This window comes from Aquarana catesbeiana, linkage group LG03 (genome assembly GCF_042186555.1).
Source record: "Aquarana catesbeiana isolate 2022-GZ linkage group LG03, ASM4218655v1, whole genome shotgun sequence".
NCBI classification, from domain to species: domain Eukaryota; kingdom Metazoa; phylum Chordata; class Amphibia; order Anura; family Ranidae; genus Aquarana; species Aquarana catesbeiana.
In genome coordinates this window covers 329473218-329492935 of record NC_133326.1, presented here as the reverse complement: position 1 = coordinate 329492935, position 19718 = coordinate 329473218, and the positions used below count along the sequence as shown (strand labels likewise).

The 19718-nt window shown below is 40.0% G+C and overlaps 1 protein-coding gene across 4 annotated transcripts in view; it reads right to left on the bottom strand.

The window, feature by feature from the left end:
• NSD1 (nuclear receptor binding SET domain protein 1) overlaps window positions 1-19718 on the bottom strand; it is a 128877-nt gene that overhangs the window by 64363 nt on the left and 44796 nt on the right. For 3 of the 4 annotated variants that reach the window (XR_012242874.1, XM_073620484.1, XM_073620483.1), the window contains exons 6-12: window positions 15727-15854; window positions 11734-11926; window positions 9596-9717; window positions 6426-6480; window positions 4800-4930; window positions 2436-2490; window positions 1920-2026 (exon numbers count right to left, since the gene is read on the bottom strand). Coding sequence is in view for 3 of the 4 variants with exons in the window: in XM_073620484.1 (XP_073476585.1) it covers window positions 1920-2026; window positions 2436-2490; window positions 4800-4930; window positions 6426-6480; window positions 9596-9717; window positions 11734-11926; window positions 15727-15854 (791 nt within the window). In the remaining variant the exon portion in view is untranslated. The remainder of the gene's footprint in view (window positions 1-1919; window positions 2027-2435; window positions 2491-4799; window positions 4931-6425; window positions 6481-9595; window positions 9718-11733; window positions 11927-15726; window positions 15855-19718) is intronic. The other variant, XM_073620485.1, reaches the window with a different exon arrangement.

Here is a 19718-nt window from a genome sequence, read left to right as displayed (position 1 = left end):
ATATAATGTTTTGGGGTTCTATGTAATTTTCTAGCTAATAAATGATGATTTTTACATGTAGGAGAGAAATGTCAGAATTGGCCTGGGTGCTCCAGAACGCCTGAAGGTGCTCCGTGCATGTTGGGCCTCTGTATGTGGCCATGCTGTGTAAAAGTCTCACACATCTGGTATCGCCACACTCTGGAGTAATAGCAGAATGTGTTTTGGAGTGTAATTTGTGGTATGCATATGCGGTGTGTGAGAAATAACCTGCTAATATGACGATTTTGTGAAAAAAAAAAAAAAAAAAAAAAAAAAAAAAAAACTTGATTTTGCAAAGAATTGTGTGAAAAAATGACAACTTCAAAAAACTCACCATGCATCTTTCTAAATACCTTGGAATGTCTTCTTTCCAAAAAGGGGTCATTTGGGGGGTATTTGTACTTTTCTGGCATGTTAGGGTCTCAAGAAATTAGATAGGCCGTCAGTACTTCAGGTGTGATTAATTTTCAGATATTGGCACCATAGCTTTTGGACTCTATAACTTTTGCAAAGACCAAATAATATCCACAGATTTGGGTTATTTTTACCAAAGATATGTAGCGGTATAAATTTTGGCCAAAATATATGAAGAAAAATTACTAATTTGCAAAATTTTATAACAGAAACGAAGAAAAATGCTTTTTTTTTTTTACAGATTTTTCGGTCTTTTATCTTTTATAGTGCAAAAAATAAAGAACCCAGCGGTGATTAAATACCACCAAAAGAAAGCTCTATTTGTGTGAAAAAAAAGGACAAAAATTTCATATAGATACAGTGTTGCATGACTGAGTAATTGTCATTCAAAATGTGAGAGCACCAAAAGCTGAAAATTGGTCTGGTTAGGAAAGGGGTTTAAGTGCCCAGTGGTCAAGTGGTTAATGTAGGAAAAAAAAAAAAAAAAAAGATTGGAATTACACTCACAATGTATATCCTGCATTAAGGAGTCTGGTGCTCATCCATGTAAAGCCACTGGTGCATACAGTAAAGCCGCTGGTGTATACATTACTGAATGTGGCCAAAGGTCCAGGGGTGATGGTGGCTCCCAGCGCTTCCTGGAGAACTCTGAGACACTCGGAAACTGTTGACACTTCCGGGTGCTCCAAATGAATGCTCCTGAATGGCACTGCTCATCACCTGGCCAATACCATCCCTACAATGAAGCATTGTGGTGGCAGCGTCATACTGTGGGGATGTTTTTCAGTGGCAGAACCTGGGAGACTAGTCAGGATCCAAGGAAAGATGAATGCAGCAATGTGCAGCGACATCCTTGATGAAAATCAGCTCCAGAGTGCTCTGGACCCTTAGACTGGGGCAAAGGTTAATCTTCCAACAGGACAATGATACTAAGCACACAGCTAAGATAACAACAGAGATGGGGCCATGACAACTGTGTGAATATCCTTGAGTGACCCAACCACAGCCCAGACTTGAACCCAATTGAACATCTCTAGAGATCTGAAAATGGCTGTGCACCGATGCTCCCCAACTAACCCGATGGAGCTTGAGAGGCCCTGCAAAGAAGAATGGAAGAAACTGCCCAAAAATAGGTGTGCCAAGCTTGTACCATCATACTCAAAATGACTCGAGGCTGCAATTGGTCCCAAAGGTGCTTCAACAAAGTATTGAGCAAAGGCTGTGAATACTTATGTACATGTGATTTTTTTTTAATTTTTATTATTAATAAATGTGCAAAGATGTCAAACAAACTTCTTTCATGTTGTCATTATGGGGTATGGTTTGTAGAATTTTGAGTAAAATAATGAATTGAATACATTTTGGAATAGGGCTGTAAAAAAACATGGAGAAAGTGAAGAGCTGTGAATACTTTACGGATACACTGAATGCATGCGCCCCAGATAGCAAAAAAAAAAAAAAAAAAAAAAAACCATAACGGTTACCTCAGAATGTGAAGATTCCCGAGAGGACAGGTGCTTTTCCTTCTTGAACCTTCCAGCAAGTCTTAATCGTTTTCTCCTCTTCCGATTTTCAGATAGCTTACTGGTTGCTGGGGATAAAAAAAAAAAAAAAAAGTGAGCTTTTATTGTATTTTCAAATTTGACTATAGACCCATGAACAGTTTTGTACTGCAGTCTCTAAACGGAACAAAGCCTGAACTCCTGCAGCTTCATATTCCTAAATATCTTGCGTAAATGCAGATAAACTGTAATCTCTCCATTGTTGAGATCTTGCAAATGCCAACTCGGACAGCTGTTAAGCAAGTACAGGAAGCATTCAGCTTGAAGTTCTGGAGGTTTTACATACAACCACAATTAAGAATATGAGAAAAGAATTACTTAGCATACCTTATCAAAAAATCCATATGCTCAGACACCCCAGGTTTATTCTTTTGTACATCAGTTTTATCCCAACAAATAAATTATAACAAAGACAGTAAAATGACATTATGACCTTACTTTTTCGGTATCGGATACGTTTCAGAGGTTTCTTCACAGGCAAAGCAATAGCAGGCTGAAAAAAAAAGAAGCACAAAGACACTACCAATCAGAAAAATCAGAGGTCAAAATGCATGAAGGTAACGGATTCATGGTTTAAAATCAATCTGTTTTTCTGCAGCGCTCAGTTGCCAACAAGTACACACTGATATAAGGAGTTCTACTGGCAGAGTTTGATAGATCAGACTCAAAGTATACAACCTCCTATAGCCTACACATATCCCAGATGTCTGCTGTAACAATCAATGGGATGTACAATTTTAAGTAAAATTAGAACCAAAATACATTTGAGGCAAAATGTTGAACCTGGTCTAATGTGTCCTTCAGTGAAATCTAAGAGAAAGTGTATTAGCAGATACAGCTACCCTAGTCTAAGCTTTCTGGGAAGGTGAAAACGTGAATCCGACAGGTCACCGAAGGTATCAATCCCATTTATGTATAATTTTACCCAGCTTTTACAAATGGCGCAAATGTAACATTCAATAACACTAAGGCTACTTTCACACTGGGGCGTCGGCGGTAGAGTGCCGCTTTTCAGTGCTTTTATCCGCAATTTTATAACATTTACTGACAGGGTCTCTTTAAACTAAGCACTATAAGTACATTAGCCTCAGCTTTTTATTTCACACTATTGTGTGCAATGCCCAATAACCAGGAATAATGGATTACACTTTGAAAATATAAGTAAAAAGTTGAATATAAAAAATATTCTATACAGACATTAAGCCTAGGTACCAGCGCGATTCCAATGCGGGTTCCCACATCGTATCTCTCCCCCAGCCAGTTCACACTGCACTCTGCAAACTGCTGCAGGTGTCAATACAAAGTTAATGGCACCCCAAGATCAGTTCACAGTTTGCAGTGCAAACTGTGGATTCGGACAGGAATCAGATCACATGGGTGTGAACACCTATGCGATCCGATTCCAGTGCATGAAAAAAGTCCCTGCACCTTTTCTGTGCGAATCCAATGCGAGTTCAGCCATATAAACTGTATGGCTGAACTCGCATTGCATAGACATTGCATGTGATTGGTACAGCAATGCGGGTGCGAATCAAATGCGATGCCCGTGTTCGCATATGTGTGAACTCAGGCTTAATGTGTTTTGCTTATCAGCTGAAAGTTGAGTTTCCTAAGGAAACCATTTGGAGACATTGCCACAATGAAAGCAAAATCAGAGCCATCCAATAAGAAAATCTTTTGTACGAAGAGTCTGAAAAATATTGAGTTCCTAAAAAAAAAAAAAAAAAAAATAATAAGAGACTTTATCCTTTAAGGCTCCATAGATATTGTGTTTTTCCCAGAGCATGTACATGCCTGGTGGAGCTGCTGCAGGATAATATATGCAGGAGGAAATCCCTGCAACCTCTTTAGATACTGTTCCTTTAGATAGCTTAAGGGAATAATTCAATCCCTTGTTTTAGTAACGCTGGTTTCCCTTGAGGTGTAGTGGTTGCAGTTCCACATTTCTGGTTCAAGTCGCATGTATATTGAGCATCTATGACAGATTTATGCTGGTTCTCCCCGAGGAAGCAGGCCTTGTTCCTGTGAAATACATAAGATTGGAGATTCCTGCATGGAACACCCCATATGACCATCTGGGACTATGGTTATTATTAACTGACAATATATGGAACTGCAGTTTTTTCATAACAAACACCTTTGTGTTTGATTTACTGTGTTTTAAACTTTTTGTACAAACAAAACTGAATTTTAATATATGGTGTGGTACCTTTAAAGTCCTATTAGTTGTTTTAGGGGCTCTTTTTTAGTGTCTTATATGAGAGGATGTTATACCAGTAAAACCGTGTGAAAAAAAGAGACTGCATTTTGCAAGCTCCTTCCCATTTTCTAGTGTATCGTACTGTACGAAGAGAAAGGTGGGTTTACCCAACTGACATAGCAATCATCACAAAAAGCTCTGTCACAATGGCATGTCTTAAGCTGGCCACAGATGGGTAGAATTTCAGGTGAAAATTCTTTGGCAAAAAAACGTTCTAAGAAAGTTTGTTTGCTTTTATAATCATTAGTGGGTCAAATCCACATTAGTTTTCAACTGCAGTGACAAGAAAATTTGAAGGACCAGGATGGACACTTTTTCTCAAATAAACAAATGTCTAACAGTTTAAGTGGTTTTTGTTCAGAAAAGAGCATTCATTCCAAAAACAAATGTTAAAAGAAAATAAAATCTTTTGAACGACATTCAAAAGTTCTGAGAATCGTCGCCTAACTTTTTCTAAGACTTTCCTAAAAATTTTGGTTAGAGATTCTATCCATCTATGGCCAGCTTTAGTCTAAGCTATTTACACTGTTGAAGAAGCTCACCTTCGCTTTAGGACATATCGTCTCTTCCTCCTCTTCCTCTTCCTCTTCCTCTTTTATACCAAATTGTGCATCCAGGTCAAAGTCACACACTCTTGGAATAAGTTTACTTTTGCATTTATTTCCATAGTTCGCTTTCATTTACAAAGAAAAAGGTTACATTATAAATAAATGTAAAAATAAAGCAATGTAACAAAGCAGGATCACATTGTGAAATAGTGCATGCAGATCAGAAGTAATTAAAGTGGTTGTAACATAAAAAAAAAAAAAAATAAAAGGCATGAAAGGCATTTAAGGTATGATATATATATATATATATATATATATATATATATATATATATATATATATATATATATATATATATATATATAAACATAGTGCTTTTGCAGTGTCAGTTGGCCTTTTTCAGGTTGATCCTGCCTGTTCCTATGTTCCCCTGGGTGTACTGACCACCCTGATCATGGCTGCAGATCCATGATAGCATGGTCAGTTCACATGCCTCCGTCCTCTTGCCCTCTCCTCAGTGTCTCTGTATCTACCCCACCTTCTCTTCCTGTCATTTATGTATTCTGTAAAGCTGATCTCCTGCCTGCCCTTCCCCTCCTGACTTGAGTAATACTATTCTCTGCTCTTACTTTGATCCTGTTTTAGATTCATGTTTAGTACAGTGTGTGTGTTCCTAAAATGATAATGCTACATGCCTTCTTTGCACAGTGTTGCTGTGCAGTCATGTGTCCTCCCCTCTAGGAATTTCAGCCCCTCCCACTGTACGATTTTAGATTGGGAAGGGAAGCAGAGGGAGGACACAAGAATTACCGTATTTATTGGCGTATAACACACAGTTTTTTTCCCTTAAAATCATCCCCCGCCGATTGTGAGCCTCTTGCCCATTCTCGGCGGCTTTCGGCTGTTCTCGGCTGCTTTTGGCGGCTCTTGCAGTCCTGCGTGAGCCGCCGAAAGTGGCCGAGCGCCGCTGAGATATACAGGACATCCGTCTCTGTATCTCAGCAGCGCTATTTTTAAATGGCAAGGTACTGACAGTACAGACTGTCTGCAAATGCACAGAGACAAGGCTGCAACGACGGACACCGACAAGGCTGCAACGACGGACACCGACAAGGCTGCAACGACGGACACCGACAAGGCTGCAACGACGGACACCGACAAGGCTGCAACGACGGACACCGACAAGGCTGCAACGACGGACACCGACAAGGCTGCAACGACGGACACCGACAAGGCTGCAACGACGGACACCGACAAGGCTGCAACGACGGACACCGACAAGGCTGCAACGACGGACACCGACAGGACACGGACAAGGCTGCAATGATGGACAAGGCAGCAGATAGACACTGACAAGGCTGCATTGATGGGCATTTAAATGTAAGGTTTTTTTCCTTAAAACTTCCCTCCTAACAGTTTTTTCCTTAAAATTCCCTCCTAAACTTGGGGTGCGTGTTATATGCTGGCGCGTGTTATACGCCGATAAATATGGTACTTAGCATACATTATCAAAAAATCCATATGCTCAGACACCCCAGGTTTATTCTTTTGTACATTTATCAGTTTTATCCCAACAAATAAAATTATAATAAAGACAGTAAAATGACACTATGACCTTACCTTTTCGGTACCGGATACGTTTCAAAGGTTTCTTTACAGGCAAAGCAATAGCAGGCTGAAAAAAAAAAGAAGCGCAAAGACGATACTGATCAGGAAAATCGTACATGGGTCAAAATGCATGAAGGCAACGGATTCATCGTTTAAAATCCATCAGTTTTTCTGCAGTGCTCAGCTGCCAACAAGTACACACTGATATAAGGAGTTCTACTGGCAGAGTTTGATAGATCAGACTCAAAGTATACAACCTCCAATAGCCTACACATATCCCAGATGTCTGCTGTAGCAATCAATGGGATGTACAATTTTCAGTAAAATTGCAACCAAAATACATTCGAGGTAAAATGTTGAACCTGGTCTAATGTGTCCTTCAGTGAAGTCTAAGAGAAAGTGTTACATTCAGGTACGCGCAGGGAGACTGGGTTGTTTCAAATTTTTCTCTTTCTTTTGTTTAGCTTTCTAACTACCACAAGGGGGCTAAAAAGCTTTCTATGATAGAATGGGCAGGTGACCGGCTCTCTTTATGGAGACATCAGGGGTCTACCAGGGGCACTTCCACGTGCTGTAGTTAACCGATTACTGTACAGGATCACTTTTACTGAAATGCTGGTCGCCTGAAGAAAAAAAAAAAATAAGGATACCAAGTTTAAAGTGGATGTGGATTTTTTAATTAAGGCTCGCACCTTATACAGTATAGGATTTCATGTCATCTGTGCCCAGTCTTGCCACGAAGAGTTAATACAGCTCTGAGCAGTCCTCTTATCTTTTTTCAGTGAGATAAAAATGGGGAGACACTCACCTGTCACTCAACCCTTGCTGTGACAGGTGATTTACATATCTCATGCATACGTGTGAGAAAGGCATTCTGTGTACTTCCGATCCCCTCCTCCTGTCTTCTCCAGCTCTCCCAGGATTGGCTGCTCCACGCCTCAGCATGGTTGGGCATGCTGAAGTCATTTGGTGACTTTCCTGGGTTTTGACTGGATGTAAGTGATCATGGGGCATAATCCACAAGACAAGCAGAAGTTCAGTGTAAGAAATATTGACGCCTGGCCAAGGGGAGTGTAGAGGGGGGGCGGGGAGTCTACTGACATCATGACTCCGCCCACCGAGCTCCAGACAACAGACCCACCCACAGAATCAGCAGTTTTTTGAGTCTCACAACAGACAGAGGGGGGACATTTGACAGGTAAGGAAACATGCAGGAGGCATGTATTTCCTTATAGAATACCACTATGGTGGTAGTTTAGAAAGGATGAGAGTGGGTTTACATCCACTTTAAGCCTTAGGTTGCATTTGTGAGCTTGTTGTAACCACTTGAAGTCCATGCAGCAATTTATACAGGAACGGCAAGTAGTAGAGAGATTCTGTCGCCAAATCATAAGATTATATTTTCGTCTAAAGAATTTAATGCATGTTAATTACCTGTAAAAGCCTCCTCTGTATAGAGTTCTATAAGGTCCGAGACTGCTGCTGAATGCTGCCATCTTGGATGTGAATACCCAAAATTTTCCCCCTGTGCTTTTCCCCTGGTAGCTACAGTGCATAAAAGTTATGTAGGGAGGGGAGGGACAGAGTAGCTGGGCCAGCACAGACCATAAATACACACTCCTAGAAGTGTAGAGCTGTATGACGTGGCAAAAGGGAAAAGGACTGTGATTGTGCATGGAAAACAACTCTTCCTAAAGTAGTTGATTTTCCTAGCAGGTTCAAAAGTTATATTACAAGTGAATAAAAAAAAAAAAAATACTTCTGGAAAGGAAAACCCTCCCAAGAAAGAAATTCAAATAGGATTTTTTACTCACTGTAGAGTTCCTCAATGAATGAGAAAAAAAAATAAATAAGTCAGTGCTTTTGTCTAATTTTTTAAAAATTTACTGATAGGGTCTCTTTGAACTATGCACTAGAAGTACATTAGCCTCAGTTTCTTTATTTCACACTATTGTGTGCAATGCCTAATGACCAAGAATAATGGATCACACTTTGAAAAAGGAAGTAAAAAGCTGAATATGAAATAATCTATACAGACAGTAAACATGTTTTGCTTATCAGCTGAAAGAAAGCTGACAGTTTCCTAAGGAAACCATTTGGAGACATAGCCACAGTGAAAGCAAAATCAGAGCGATCCAATAAGAAAAACTTTTGTACGAAGAGTCTGAAAAATATCAAAGTCCCAAAAAAACAAAAAACAAACACCAGTTGGACTTTATCCTTTAAGGTTCCATAGATATTGTTTCTTCTTTATAGCTTATTTAAGGGAATAATTCAATCCCCCTTTTTTTTTTTTTTTTTTTTTTTTTTTAACATACATGTTTTAGTATGGCTGGTTTCTCTTGCGGTGCAGTGGTTGCAGTTACACATTTTTGGTCCAAGTCGCATCTATGACAGATTTATGCTGGTTCTCCCAGAGGAAGCAGGCATGGTTTCTGTGAAATACATCAGACTGGGGAATCCTACATTGAACGCCATATATGACCATCTGGGACTATGGTCATTATTAACTGGCAATATATGGAACTGCAGTTTTTAGGAACACCTTGGTGTTTGATTTACTGTGTTTTAAACTTTTTGTACAAACAAAAATGGTAATTTTAATATATGGTGTGGTACCTTTAAAGTCCTATTAGTTGTTTTAGGGGCTCTTTTTTAGTGTCTTATATGAGAGGATGTGGTACCAGTAAAACAGTGTGAACAAAAGACTGCATTGTGCGGGCTCCTTCCCATTTTCTAGTATATCGTACTGTACGAAGAGAAAGGTGGGTTTACCCAACTGACATAGCAACCATCACAAAAAGCTCTGTTACAATGGCATCTCTTAAGCTGGCCATAGATGGGTAGAATTCGGGTACAAAATCTGGAAAAATAATTTTCTTTTGCTTTTATAATCATAAGTAGGTCAAATCCACATTCATTTTCGACCAAAGTGACAAGAAAATGCGAAGGACCAGGATGGACAATTTTTCTTGAATGAACGTCTAACAGTTTGTGGTTTTTGTTCAGTAAAATCCATTCATTCCAAAATCAAATGTTAAAAGCAAAATGAAATCTTCCGAACAACATTCAAATGTTCTGAGAATTTCCACCTGGACTTTTTCCTAAGAATTTTGGTTAGAAATTCTATCCATCTATGGCTAGCTTTAGTCAAAGCAATTTACACAGTTGAAGAAAATAACCTTCGCTTTAGGACAAATCGTCTCTTCCTCCTCTTCCTCTTTAATACCAAATTGTGCATCCAGGTCATCAAAGTCACACACTCTCGGAATAAGTTTACTTTTGCGTCTATTTCCACAGTTTGCTTTCATTTACAAAGAGAAAAAGGTTACATTATTAATAAGCATGGAAATCAAGCAATATCACATATCAGGATCACATTGTGAAATAGTGCAAGCAGATCAGAAGTAATTAAAGTAGTTGTAATCCTAAAAAAAAGCTCCTGTCTAAGGCATGATATATAGCATAGTGCTTTTGCAGTGCCCTTTCCAGGTTGTACAATACCTGGTTGATCCTGCCTGTTCCTATATTCCCCTGTATGCATTGGTCAACCTGATCATGGCTGCTGATCCATGATAGCAAGGTCAGTTTACATGCCTCTGTCTTGTCCTCTCCTCAGAGTCTATTCATCTCCCCCACCATCTATTCCTGTAGTCTGTAAGCTGATCTCCTGCCTGCCCCTCCCCCTCCTGCCTTGAGCAATACAATTCTCTGTAGCTGCGCCAGTGCTTGTACATCTATTAAATTACTTTGATCCGGCTTTAGATCCATGTTTAGTAGTGTGTGTGTGTGTGTGTGTGTGTTTTCTAAAAAATATAATGCTACATGCCTTCTTTGCACAGTGCTGCTGTGCAATCATGTGTCCTCACTCTGGGAATCCTAGCCCCTCCCACTGTTCTCTTTTAGATTGGGAAGGGAAGGAGAGGGAGGACACATGACTGCACAGCAGCAATGTGCAAAGAAGGTATTTAGCATTATAATTTTAGGAACACACACAGTACTAAATATGGACCTAAAACAGGGAGGATCAATGCAATTACAGTAATAGATGTAGCTTTACAACCACTTTATGTCTACTCTCCCTTACCCTGTGCTCTATTTTATATGTATGCAAATAAACATCTGGTCGCACAGCAGAAAGCACCAAAAAATGCCTACTCTGTGTTTTATTGCCATCTGGGTTCCTAAAATATTTTACCTCACTTCTAATATACACACACACACACACATATATATACACACACACACACACACTATCCAAATGTTTTTCCACCCTTCGCCTTAAAAGCTGAATTCCATGTATGGCTATTTTTACATTGGTCCAGCTTGGATCTACATCCCTATGCATGTGTCATACCTGACCGATCCATGTGAAAGCTGGAAATCACTGTAGTAGGCACCGTTACTACAGCAATTTCCATTGGCTTCCGTGTCCCATGCCGAGTGACTGCATTGTTGCTTAGTAAACGTGAGGGTCCCTCACTCAAAGCAGGCACAGTTCGGGGGACACCATTTCTCTGAATGAGTGCAAAGCATACTCTGGATGAGGTGAAGATTGAGACATTGCTGTGCCGTCTCTCCACTCTGTCTAATCAGAATGCTTTGCGTTCATTTAGAAAAATAAAGTGTTCTCTAAAAGGTGCCCATGCCGAGTAAGCAACTTACTGTGCTTGCTGAACAGCAGGGCTGCCACTCAGCACATGACTCGAAATCCAGTGGCAATCACTGTAGTAGCAATGCCTATTACAGTCATTTCAAGCTTCCATGGGGACCAAACAGGTATGAAATATGCATAGTTAAACTGGTCCAAGCTGCACCAATACAACTATGCAAAAATAGTCATACTTGAAATTGAGCTTTAATGTAATAGTTAAAGTCCTGGAAGTGGCTGTACTGCCAACACACAATACACAGACTCTCATAACAAAATCATGCGAGTCTTTGAAATAATGCTCATTACTGAAAAAAAAGTATGTTCCTGAGAGGGCTTGGAAAGACTAGGGGCTCATTCACATGGGCAGAGATGCCCACAGAGCATGCAAGATGGGCTTATTTAGGGATCTGAAGCAGCACAGAGCTGTGTGCAGGCAACCTATGTTAGACAATGGAGAAGCAGTGGATGTACAAACTCGCCTGCACATCCAAGTTTGACGGGTGCACAGACTAGAATGCAGACAGCGAGTCTTCACTGACCTACAAAGGATGCCTGCATGTGGCTTCACACTGCTACAGACGCATAAACTGTTTATGCATGCTGTACTGGCATGTGCACCCAAATCAGTCCTCAACCATCATCTGAAAATTCAAGAATGATCTTCACCTGGTTTTGCTGGGGGCGCAGTGCTGCCACTTGATTCTTCAATAGGTTCGGTTTTTATGGTAACCTGGGTAGCCATTCCTGATAATTTTCCATCTTCTCCATCTCCATTTGAGAGTTTAGTGCTCTCATCAGCAGGTTCACTCCCTGTTTTATTACTGTTATCAGGCTTGGCTTTCTCTTTGGTGGGTTCATGCTGCCATAAAAACACATTTGAAAACAGATTTCGTAAGCAAATATGCAACACCAACACTGCCTCAAACACAATCGCTTTTTTATATTACTAAGCAGGAGAACAGTCTTTATGAAAATAGATAAAACCATTTTTTCCTACATACACAATTAAAATGGTACACAAACTAGCTATTTTTTTTCAAATTTTAATGTACATTAATAAGTTCAATTACAGTAGGCCAAAATAAGCTAATGTACTATCCATCACTTTTTAACCAAAGTCGATATTATACAAAATGGCTAAGATAGTGGACCTGTAATCAACACAAAAAGGAAACTATAGTGCATGCCAACCAAGTCTGTGTCCCTCAACGGGTTCAAGGAAAAGTAATTTAGGGTGAGGACAAAAATCCTGAGTTATCTCTCGTCCTTGGAGGTAATAAAGGAGGGATGGGCAACAGCAAACAATACAATAACAGGTACACAAAGACTGGATTTAGGACATCACATCACTGTTTACGATTTAACATGGACTTGATGCTGTTGTAGCAGGACAAGCCTTTACATACCTGTCAGTTTGTGGGTATTTTATCTATAATAAAATACATGTTTAGAGGATAATCCACTAGGCTGGTGTTCCCTCTGTTTTGAATTTCAGCTTTAATGTATTGTGAGGGAACAATGTCATGTTATCATTATGATTTAAAAAGGATAAGGATCCAAAAAACTATGTGATAAAAAAAGGCTTCATGTGATTGCCATCCTTAAATAAAAGTTTTTGGCATGATCAGTCATATTTTCAATAGTAATGCCAAAATGTCACAATTTCTGCCAGGGTATGCAAACTTTTGAGCACAACTGAACATATACACACACACATTTGTAATCGTTATTATCTTCCATATTGTTTAGCTTGTCTACATTGATGCTACACCAGGACAAATCAGACGTGTTTCAGAGAGAATGCCTTCCTACAGGGAACAAAGGGTATACAGTATATTAATGGAACCAGTTCTTTGATGCCAGATGAATCAATATGTCCAAGGATAAAAGACAATAAGACCCAGGCTAGTACTGGGGCCAGCACCTTGATAAACAACTGAGGTGCAGAAGATAGGTCGAATAGTAGGACCACAAACTTGAAAGGGAGAGGAAACACAGCAAAGCACAGGAGTCACTGTGGTTCTGGAAACATATGTAGGTGCTCCGTCAAATTAGGGGACCCGTCAGATCTGGTAACGGAAGTGACATTTTGTCGCATACTTCTCGGTACACCCCGCACTCAGCAGCATTAAGCCTACAGTTAGAAGGTGGCAAGCGGACATCTTTTTTAAACCCACCGGAGTTTTGCATTTTTAATTTTTTTTTTTAAATTCTCTTTATTGATTTTTAATAGATTTACAAAAACTGAGCCTTGGGGCATTCATCGGCTCAAAAAAGTACCACGTAAATCGGTACCTAACAGGTTATCTGCCTAAAACTGTTATAACAGATAACAGGTTATCTGTTAGCGACAGAAAGACAGACAAAAAACAAAACAGAGAAAAAAAAAAAAAAAAAAAAAAAAAAAAGATATCACTGCTCAGCCACTCCATTTGGAGAGATTATGAAAGGAGAATGGGCTACTCATCGTCGATAGAGGTGAGGTTTCCCAAGAACTCTGGTACTAGGCCTAGGATATTAAGGGTTCAACTATAGGGGTGTCATGAGGGTCTTAGCAAGTGTTAGCACAGAAGGGGAAGTCAATGGGTGTCAGATATACCGTCTATTCTTGAGCGGCATTAGTGGAAGCAAAGTCAAGCCATAGTTTCCACACTTTGTCAAATTTAGCAGTACACCCACGGGAATGATATGTGGCTTTATATAATGGTATTGTAGAATTGACCAGGGCTTTCCAAGAGTTCAGAGAGGGCGCATCTGATTTTTTCCATTTTAGTAAAATTGCTTTACGGGCGTAAAAGAGCAGAAGTCCTATGAGGGTCTTAGTTGCTGTGCGGGGCGCTAAAGAGCCAAAGAGCCCACCAGGTCCAGCAAGCAGACCGATACAGTCAGCGGATTGGGATTGTTAACAGCGAGGCTATAAATTGCGTCACCTCTACCCAGAAGGAGTGCACTTAGGGGCAAAACCACAACATATGACAGAAACCGGCCTTTAGGGTACCACATTTCCAACAGCTAGGATAGGCCACAGGATTAATTTTGTTCAACCGTTGCGGCGTTAAATACACCTGGTGTAGAATCCTGAATTGAATTAAATGATCCTTAACTGCCACTAATTGAAGAAAAGGGTATTCCCACATATCCTCCCAATCCTCTGTGTCTAGTTCAGGGAAGTCCACCCTCAGTTTCAAGCCCAAAATGCATTGATGGTAATAGTGCCTTATATATGATGGATAGGGGTTTTACCAGCTCATCATTCCAGAGGAGGGATTCTAGAGTGGAGTGAAGGAGTAACGGTGGTTGAGATTTAAATTGGAAAGAGAAGGCATATCTAAGCTGTAGATATCTAAAGTAGTAACAGTTCGGTAAGTTATGGTTCTGTTTGAGAGTGTTAAAGGGAAGGATAGCCCCATCTTTACATATATGGTCGAGTACCTTAATGCCCCTTGTTGCTCATAAGCTCGGATCCGGTATAGTGTGGAACTCTGCAAGGAGCGGATTGAGCCATAAGGGGGTATCCGGGGACCATCTGCTTGGTTCTGTTTTATGTTTACAAACTTGCAATTGCCACACCTTTATCACTGATGTCAGAGTGTGCGAGAGTCACAGGTGCTCTGGGACCCCTGTATAGTGCATTTCTCAGTGATTCAAAAGGACCCCAGCGATGCTGACTCCAGCACCACCGAGGCATTTACATCATCAGAGATCAGCCAATTATGTGCGTGGACAAGTAAGGCTGCATAGAAGTATTTTTGGAGATCTGGACAGGCCAGACCCCCCCTCCTTCCAGGGTCTACGGAGGATAGACTTGCTAAACCTGGGGATTTAGAGTTCCATAGGAATGAAGAGAGGATGGCATCTAATTGTGTAAAGAATTTTTTGGGTATCCATACTGGAGTGTGCCTGATGACGTATAGAAAAATAGGAAGGCACTTCATTTTAATAGGTTTATTCTGCCTATAAGAGATAGGGGCAAATTGTCCCAAGCTCTTAGTTTGGATTTGAGGGTTGATAGTAGGGGAGTGAGGTTCAGGGCAATAAAATCCGTCACATTGGGGGTGATGTTGATCCCCAGGTAATGGATCTTCGAGGCCCAGGACAGGGGTAATGTGGGGTCCGCCGCTGAGTCTTGCATTTCACACTTATTTTTACCAGTAAACTGAGTTTATATACTGAAATACAGTATTTAGAAATCCGTGACACTGTTTTGATGATGAATTTTAAAAGCAGCGGAAAGCCTGCTCATCTGACAGGTTTGCTAATCTGACAGAACACCGCTGCTTTTAAAATTCAACATCAAAACAGTGAGCCGGATTTTAAAATACTGTATTTCACTAAATAAGCTGTGTTTACTGGTTAAAATAAGTGTGAAATGCAAGACTCCGTAAAAAGATGTCCGCATGCCACCTTCTCACACAGTATCCTTACTGCGGCCAAGTGCGGGGTGTACCAAGGATGGCCGTGCCGAAACGTCACTTCCGTTACCCGATAGCTGATGGAGCACAGGTATGAGAGAGAAAAGTGAAGATGAAGAGAAAATGTACACACGTAAAGCATAGCAAAAGAACAGGTCCAAAAGAGTTTTCAAATCAAACCAGTAGTTTTTCTTTTTCTCTGTACAGTTATGCTACCAAGGAAAAAACACTTAACTGAATTGCTTACCTGTGAAGAAGATAAAGGTTGTCTGCAGTTCCTTTTCTTTGGGGCACCAGAAGTCCCGTGCTCATCTGCAACATTTCTGGCTCTTTTTCTGGATCTCTTCCGATACTTTTTACCCCAGTTCGTTCCTACTGATGAAACCAACAGGATGACATGTATGCGAGTGGTAATAAAATTACACAGCACAAGCAAGCAATATTGTGGACTAAAATGACAGGGCAAACAAGGGTGCCATATGATTTTTTTCAAGTGGGGTTTTTGGTGGGACTAAAAAAAGTAAAACCACTTTCATAGTTTATTATAAAATTTTTCAAACAGGTAATGTTTCTCTTTCATTGATGAGGCGGCACAGTCATTTGGCTATAGCACAGTCGGCAAGTGGTTAAAATGTCACTAAACTCACATCACAAAAAAAACCAAACAAAAAACTATCAAATGCTGTATTACATGCAGTTTATACTCAGTCACTATAAGATAGGTTTTCTGTATTCTTAAAAATAAACCTAGTGGATTCTGCTGAGTATTTCCTCCCCATTACATTCGAGCAGCCCATGTGACTATAGAGTCACACATGTGGGCATATACACAGTGGTAAATGACAGCCCACTCCGCTTCTCCATGCCCACTAACCAGCTAAACACAATGGTGGTGGGATTTACATCTTGATTGGTGGAAGCTTGTCCTCCCTCTTATTCTAAGACACAGGGGAGGCGCGCAACAGTCTGTGGCTGGCAGAAATCCACCCACACCATGTTATTGCAAAAAAAAATATTTGATTTCAAATATATATTTGCATGACAATTTAAAACAGTTTTTGACATGTTTACTCTGTATTACAAAGGCTGTTTTTTTTATTTTGAACATTAGACCAGCAGCAGAGGACTAGAAGCTCCTCCTGCTTATGCTTCCCTGCAAACAGGCTAGGAAAGAACTGGGTCATGTGACAGCTGTATATCGATTAAGATTCTTAGATGTTCTTTTATTAAGATAATTGCAACGCCAGCATCCACATACAGTAAAAAGACACAATAAAATTAAAAAGTGTGCGTTTTAGTATCACTTTACCACAGTGTAACCTGAAGCAATAAGTATTACAGGTTTAAAAAAGAAAAAAAAAAAAAAAAAAAAAAAAAAAAGCTGCCCAAGGACCGTATATATTCCTACAACATAAAGACTTGAACTGCTGCAGCTATGGAGTTTGGGGGGGAACCCATTCATTAGAAAAAAAAAAAAAAAAAAGAAGAAGGCCAGGAACTCATATGTGCAGGCATGAGCCAGTAACAGTTATGCCAGCCACCACCAGACAGTGTATGGCAAGGACCCCTGGAATTAACTTTAAAAAAAAATAAAATAAAAATAATAATAGGCATAAGGGTTTGCACCTACTGTATACGATTCATTTTTTAATGCAAAAAAAACTTCAGCTGTCAGCATAAGTACTTGGCTCATATACAAAATCAGCTGATCCAGCTGAAAAGGGCTAAATTTGAAGAATGTCCACTTATGACCATGGGCACAACTATTTAAAATGACAGGAGCTTCATCACATAGGAATGGAGCGTGTCTTAAGCTACAATCAACGTGCACAAGGATTCAGTATTGTAATGTAGCACCGATATGAGTAATCAAAAGTATGGGGCCACATATATACAGTAAGATATTCTACACAGAAATCTCAGATCAAAAGAGTCTCCTAGTTAAAAAAAAAAAAAAATGAAATGAGAAACGTTGGACATCAAGGATCCCAGTGTTGTCTACCCTTGTGCTGACCTGGGGAAGCTGCAACTAATCTTGGTTGTAGGAACATATTTGAAGATCAATTAGTTTTCCAAAGGCACTAAGCTGGAAGAAACGATTGGACCCTCTCTAGTGCAGATTTGCTCAGTTTTTAATTAACAAGAACAATGGTACATGTTGTAGTTTGGTGTCTCACACTAACATATGGATTTCATAGTAAAATAGCCCTAGCCCCAGAAGACGTCTTCATTACGAAACACGTCAGGTGGAGCCTCATGCCGACATCATGCTCCCAGAACCGTTGATCCATGCATTCATCCCGACACGGTTGATCCATTGTTGATTTTACTATCAATGCCCTTTTGTTTTAGATGTTTGTAAGTGCACTTTTATAGTTAATAAACACGCTAGAGTTTTTATTGCACTGTGGAGAGGCATGTCTGTTCTTTTCACACGAATATCCTCTGCTGGAACCCTGGTACGCTTGCCCATTAGTGATACCCTAGGAGCTGAGAGAGCGGTCTGGGAAGCTGTTTCGGCAACTTTGAGTGATTACACCTGCTTTGCATGGCTTTTCTTGTAATTAGTGGGTCATGGTAATTTGGTAAGCAGATACTCCTACTACTTTGGGTGATGGTGAATGTTGGTGACACCTCTGGAGTGGAATTCACTGAGGAACACTATCACGATTTAACTGGATCTTTTTTTAGCAGACTTTTATGGACTTTATGTCACTTATCAATTATGAGTACACTATACGATTTATTCATCACTTTACAGTGATCCTGTATTTTGAATTTATGTAATGTATGCTCTATACACAGTGTTATTTTTTTTTACTTTTTTTTTTTTAAATTTTTTATAGCGCAAAACTTTATAAGGATTAACATTGTTGCTGTACTTTGGGGTGCACAAGTGCGCGGTTATTTTATAAGTATTGCGAAGTCAAAAAGATTAAAGCGGAGTTCCACCTGTATAAAGTTTTTAATTTTTTTTTTTTTTACATGAATATCGTTTAATACACTTATTATATAGCACTCACGTTTTAGGGATGTATCGCTGCTCGATTGTCTATTTCATATCGTAAGATAACATTCTTCTTTGCTGACATTTTCCATATTGCTTGTGGGCATGTGAAGCCCACAAGCACTATCTTCCGGGACACTGTGCAGCTGAGCAACCAGCATGCACCACCCGTTCTCACGCATGCGCAGTATGTACAGCTCGTAGCGCCGTACACTTTTGACGTTGCCATCACAACGGATGTCGCCCTGTTGTGATGGCAACAAAGATAAACTAAACAGATATAATGAAATCCGCTTTTTCCTGGATCACTTCTGGTTTTGAAGTAACGCAATTACAACCCTCGCCGCTGGCCACCGACTCCTGGGAAATGATGACACACATCTCCCAGGAGCACTAGCGAGCACGTGCGCCGAGGCAAATGACGTCAGGCGACAGGTAGAGGAAAAGGCAGCAGTTACAAGGCACCCCTTAGCAACAGCCAGGAAAGAGTAAGTAAACAAAAAAAAAAAAAAAAAATTCCCAAATGTTGTTGCTTAGGTTTATTGCTGCTGAATACTACAAAGTAAATTTTATGGGATGAACTCCGCTTTAAACACCCCTCTACATTATGCTTCACGCCTTAACTAGACCTGCAAAAAAATACAAATAATAATAATAATAATAATAATAATAATAATAATAATAATAATAATAATAGGACTGAACCCTACAAGAGGTCGGAACTGTTTCAGTGCACAAAGACTGGGGTTGTAGCATTAGCTTATACGTACTGACAAAACAAATCCATACTGACTTGCACTTTTCACATATATGAATATGGAGAGCAAATCATTGTGTACGTAATTTCCATGTCACTGTATAGGTAAAGGACTCAAGTCAACTAAAGCTTTTCTCATGAGGTTTCCCTTCAAAGTGCCTTCAACAGTTTATTTTGTCTTGCGTTGGCAAGATTTAATTTTTAAAGGGTAATATTGTAAAAAACAGGATTTTTTTCTACTCACCGTAAAATCCCTTTCTCTGAGTTCATTGACGGACACAGCACTTCTAATCTTGACCTTAGGGTTATATCACCACCTTCAGGAGTAGGACTAGGCAGAAATAACAAAACAAGCACAGCACCGCCTAGGGGCGGTCCCTACTGGTGGTAACCCCCCACTCTGCTACAGGCAGTTCATTACAAGCAGCACAAACCCAAACCTGTGTCCATCAATGAACTCAGAGAAAGGGATTTT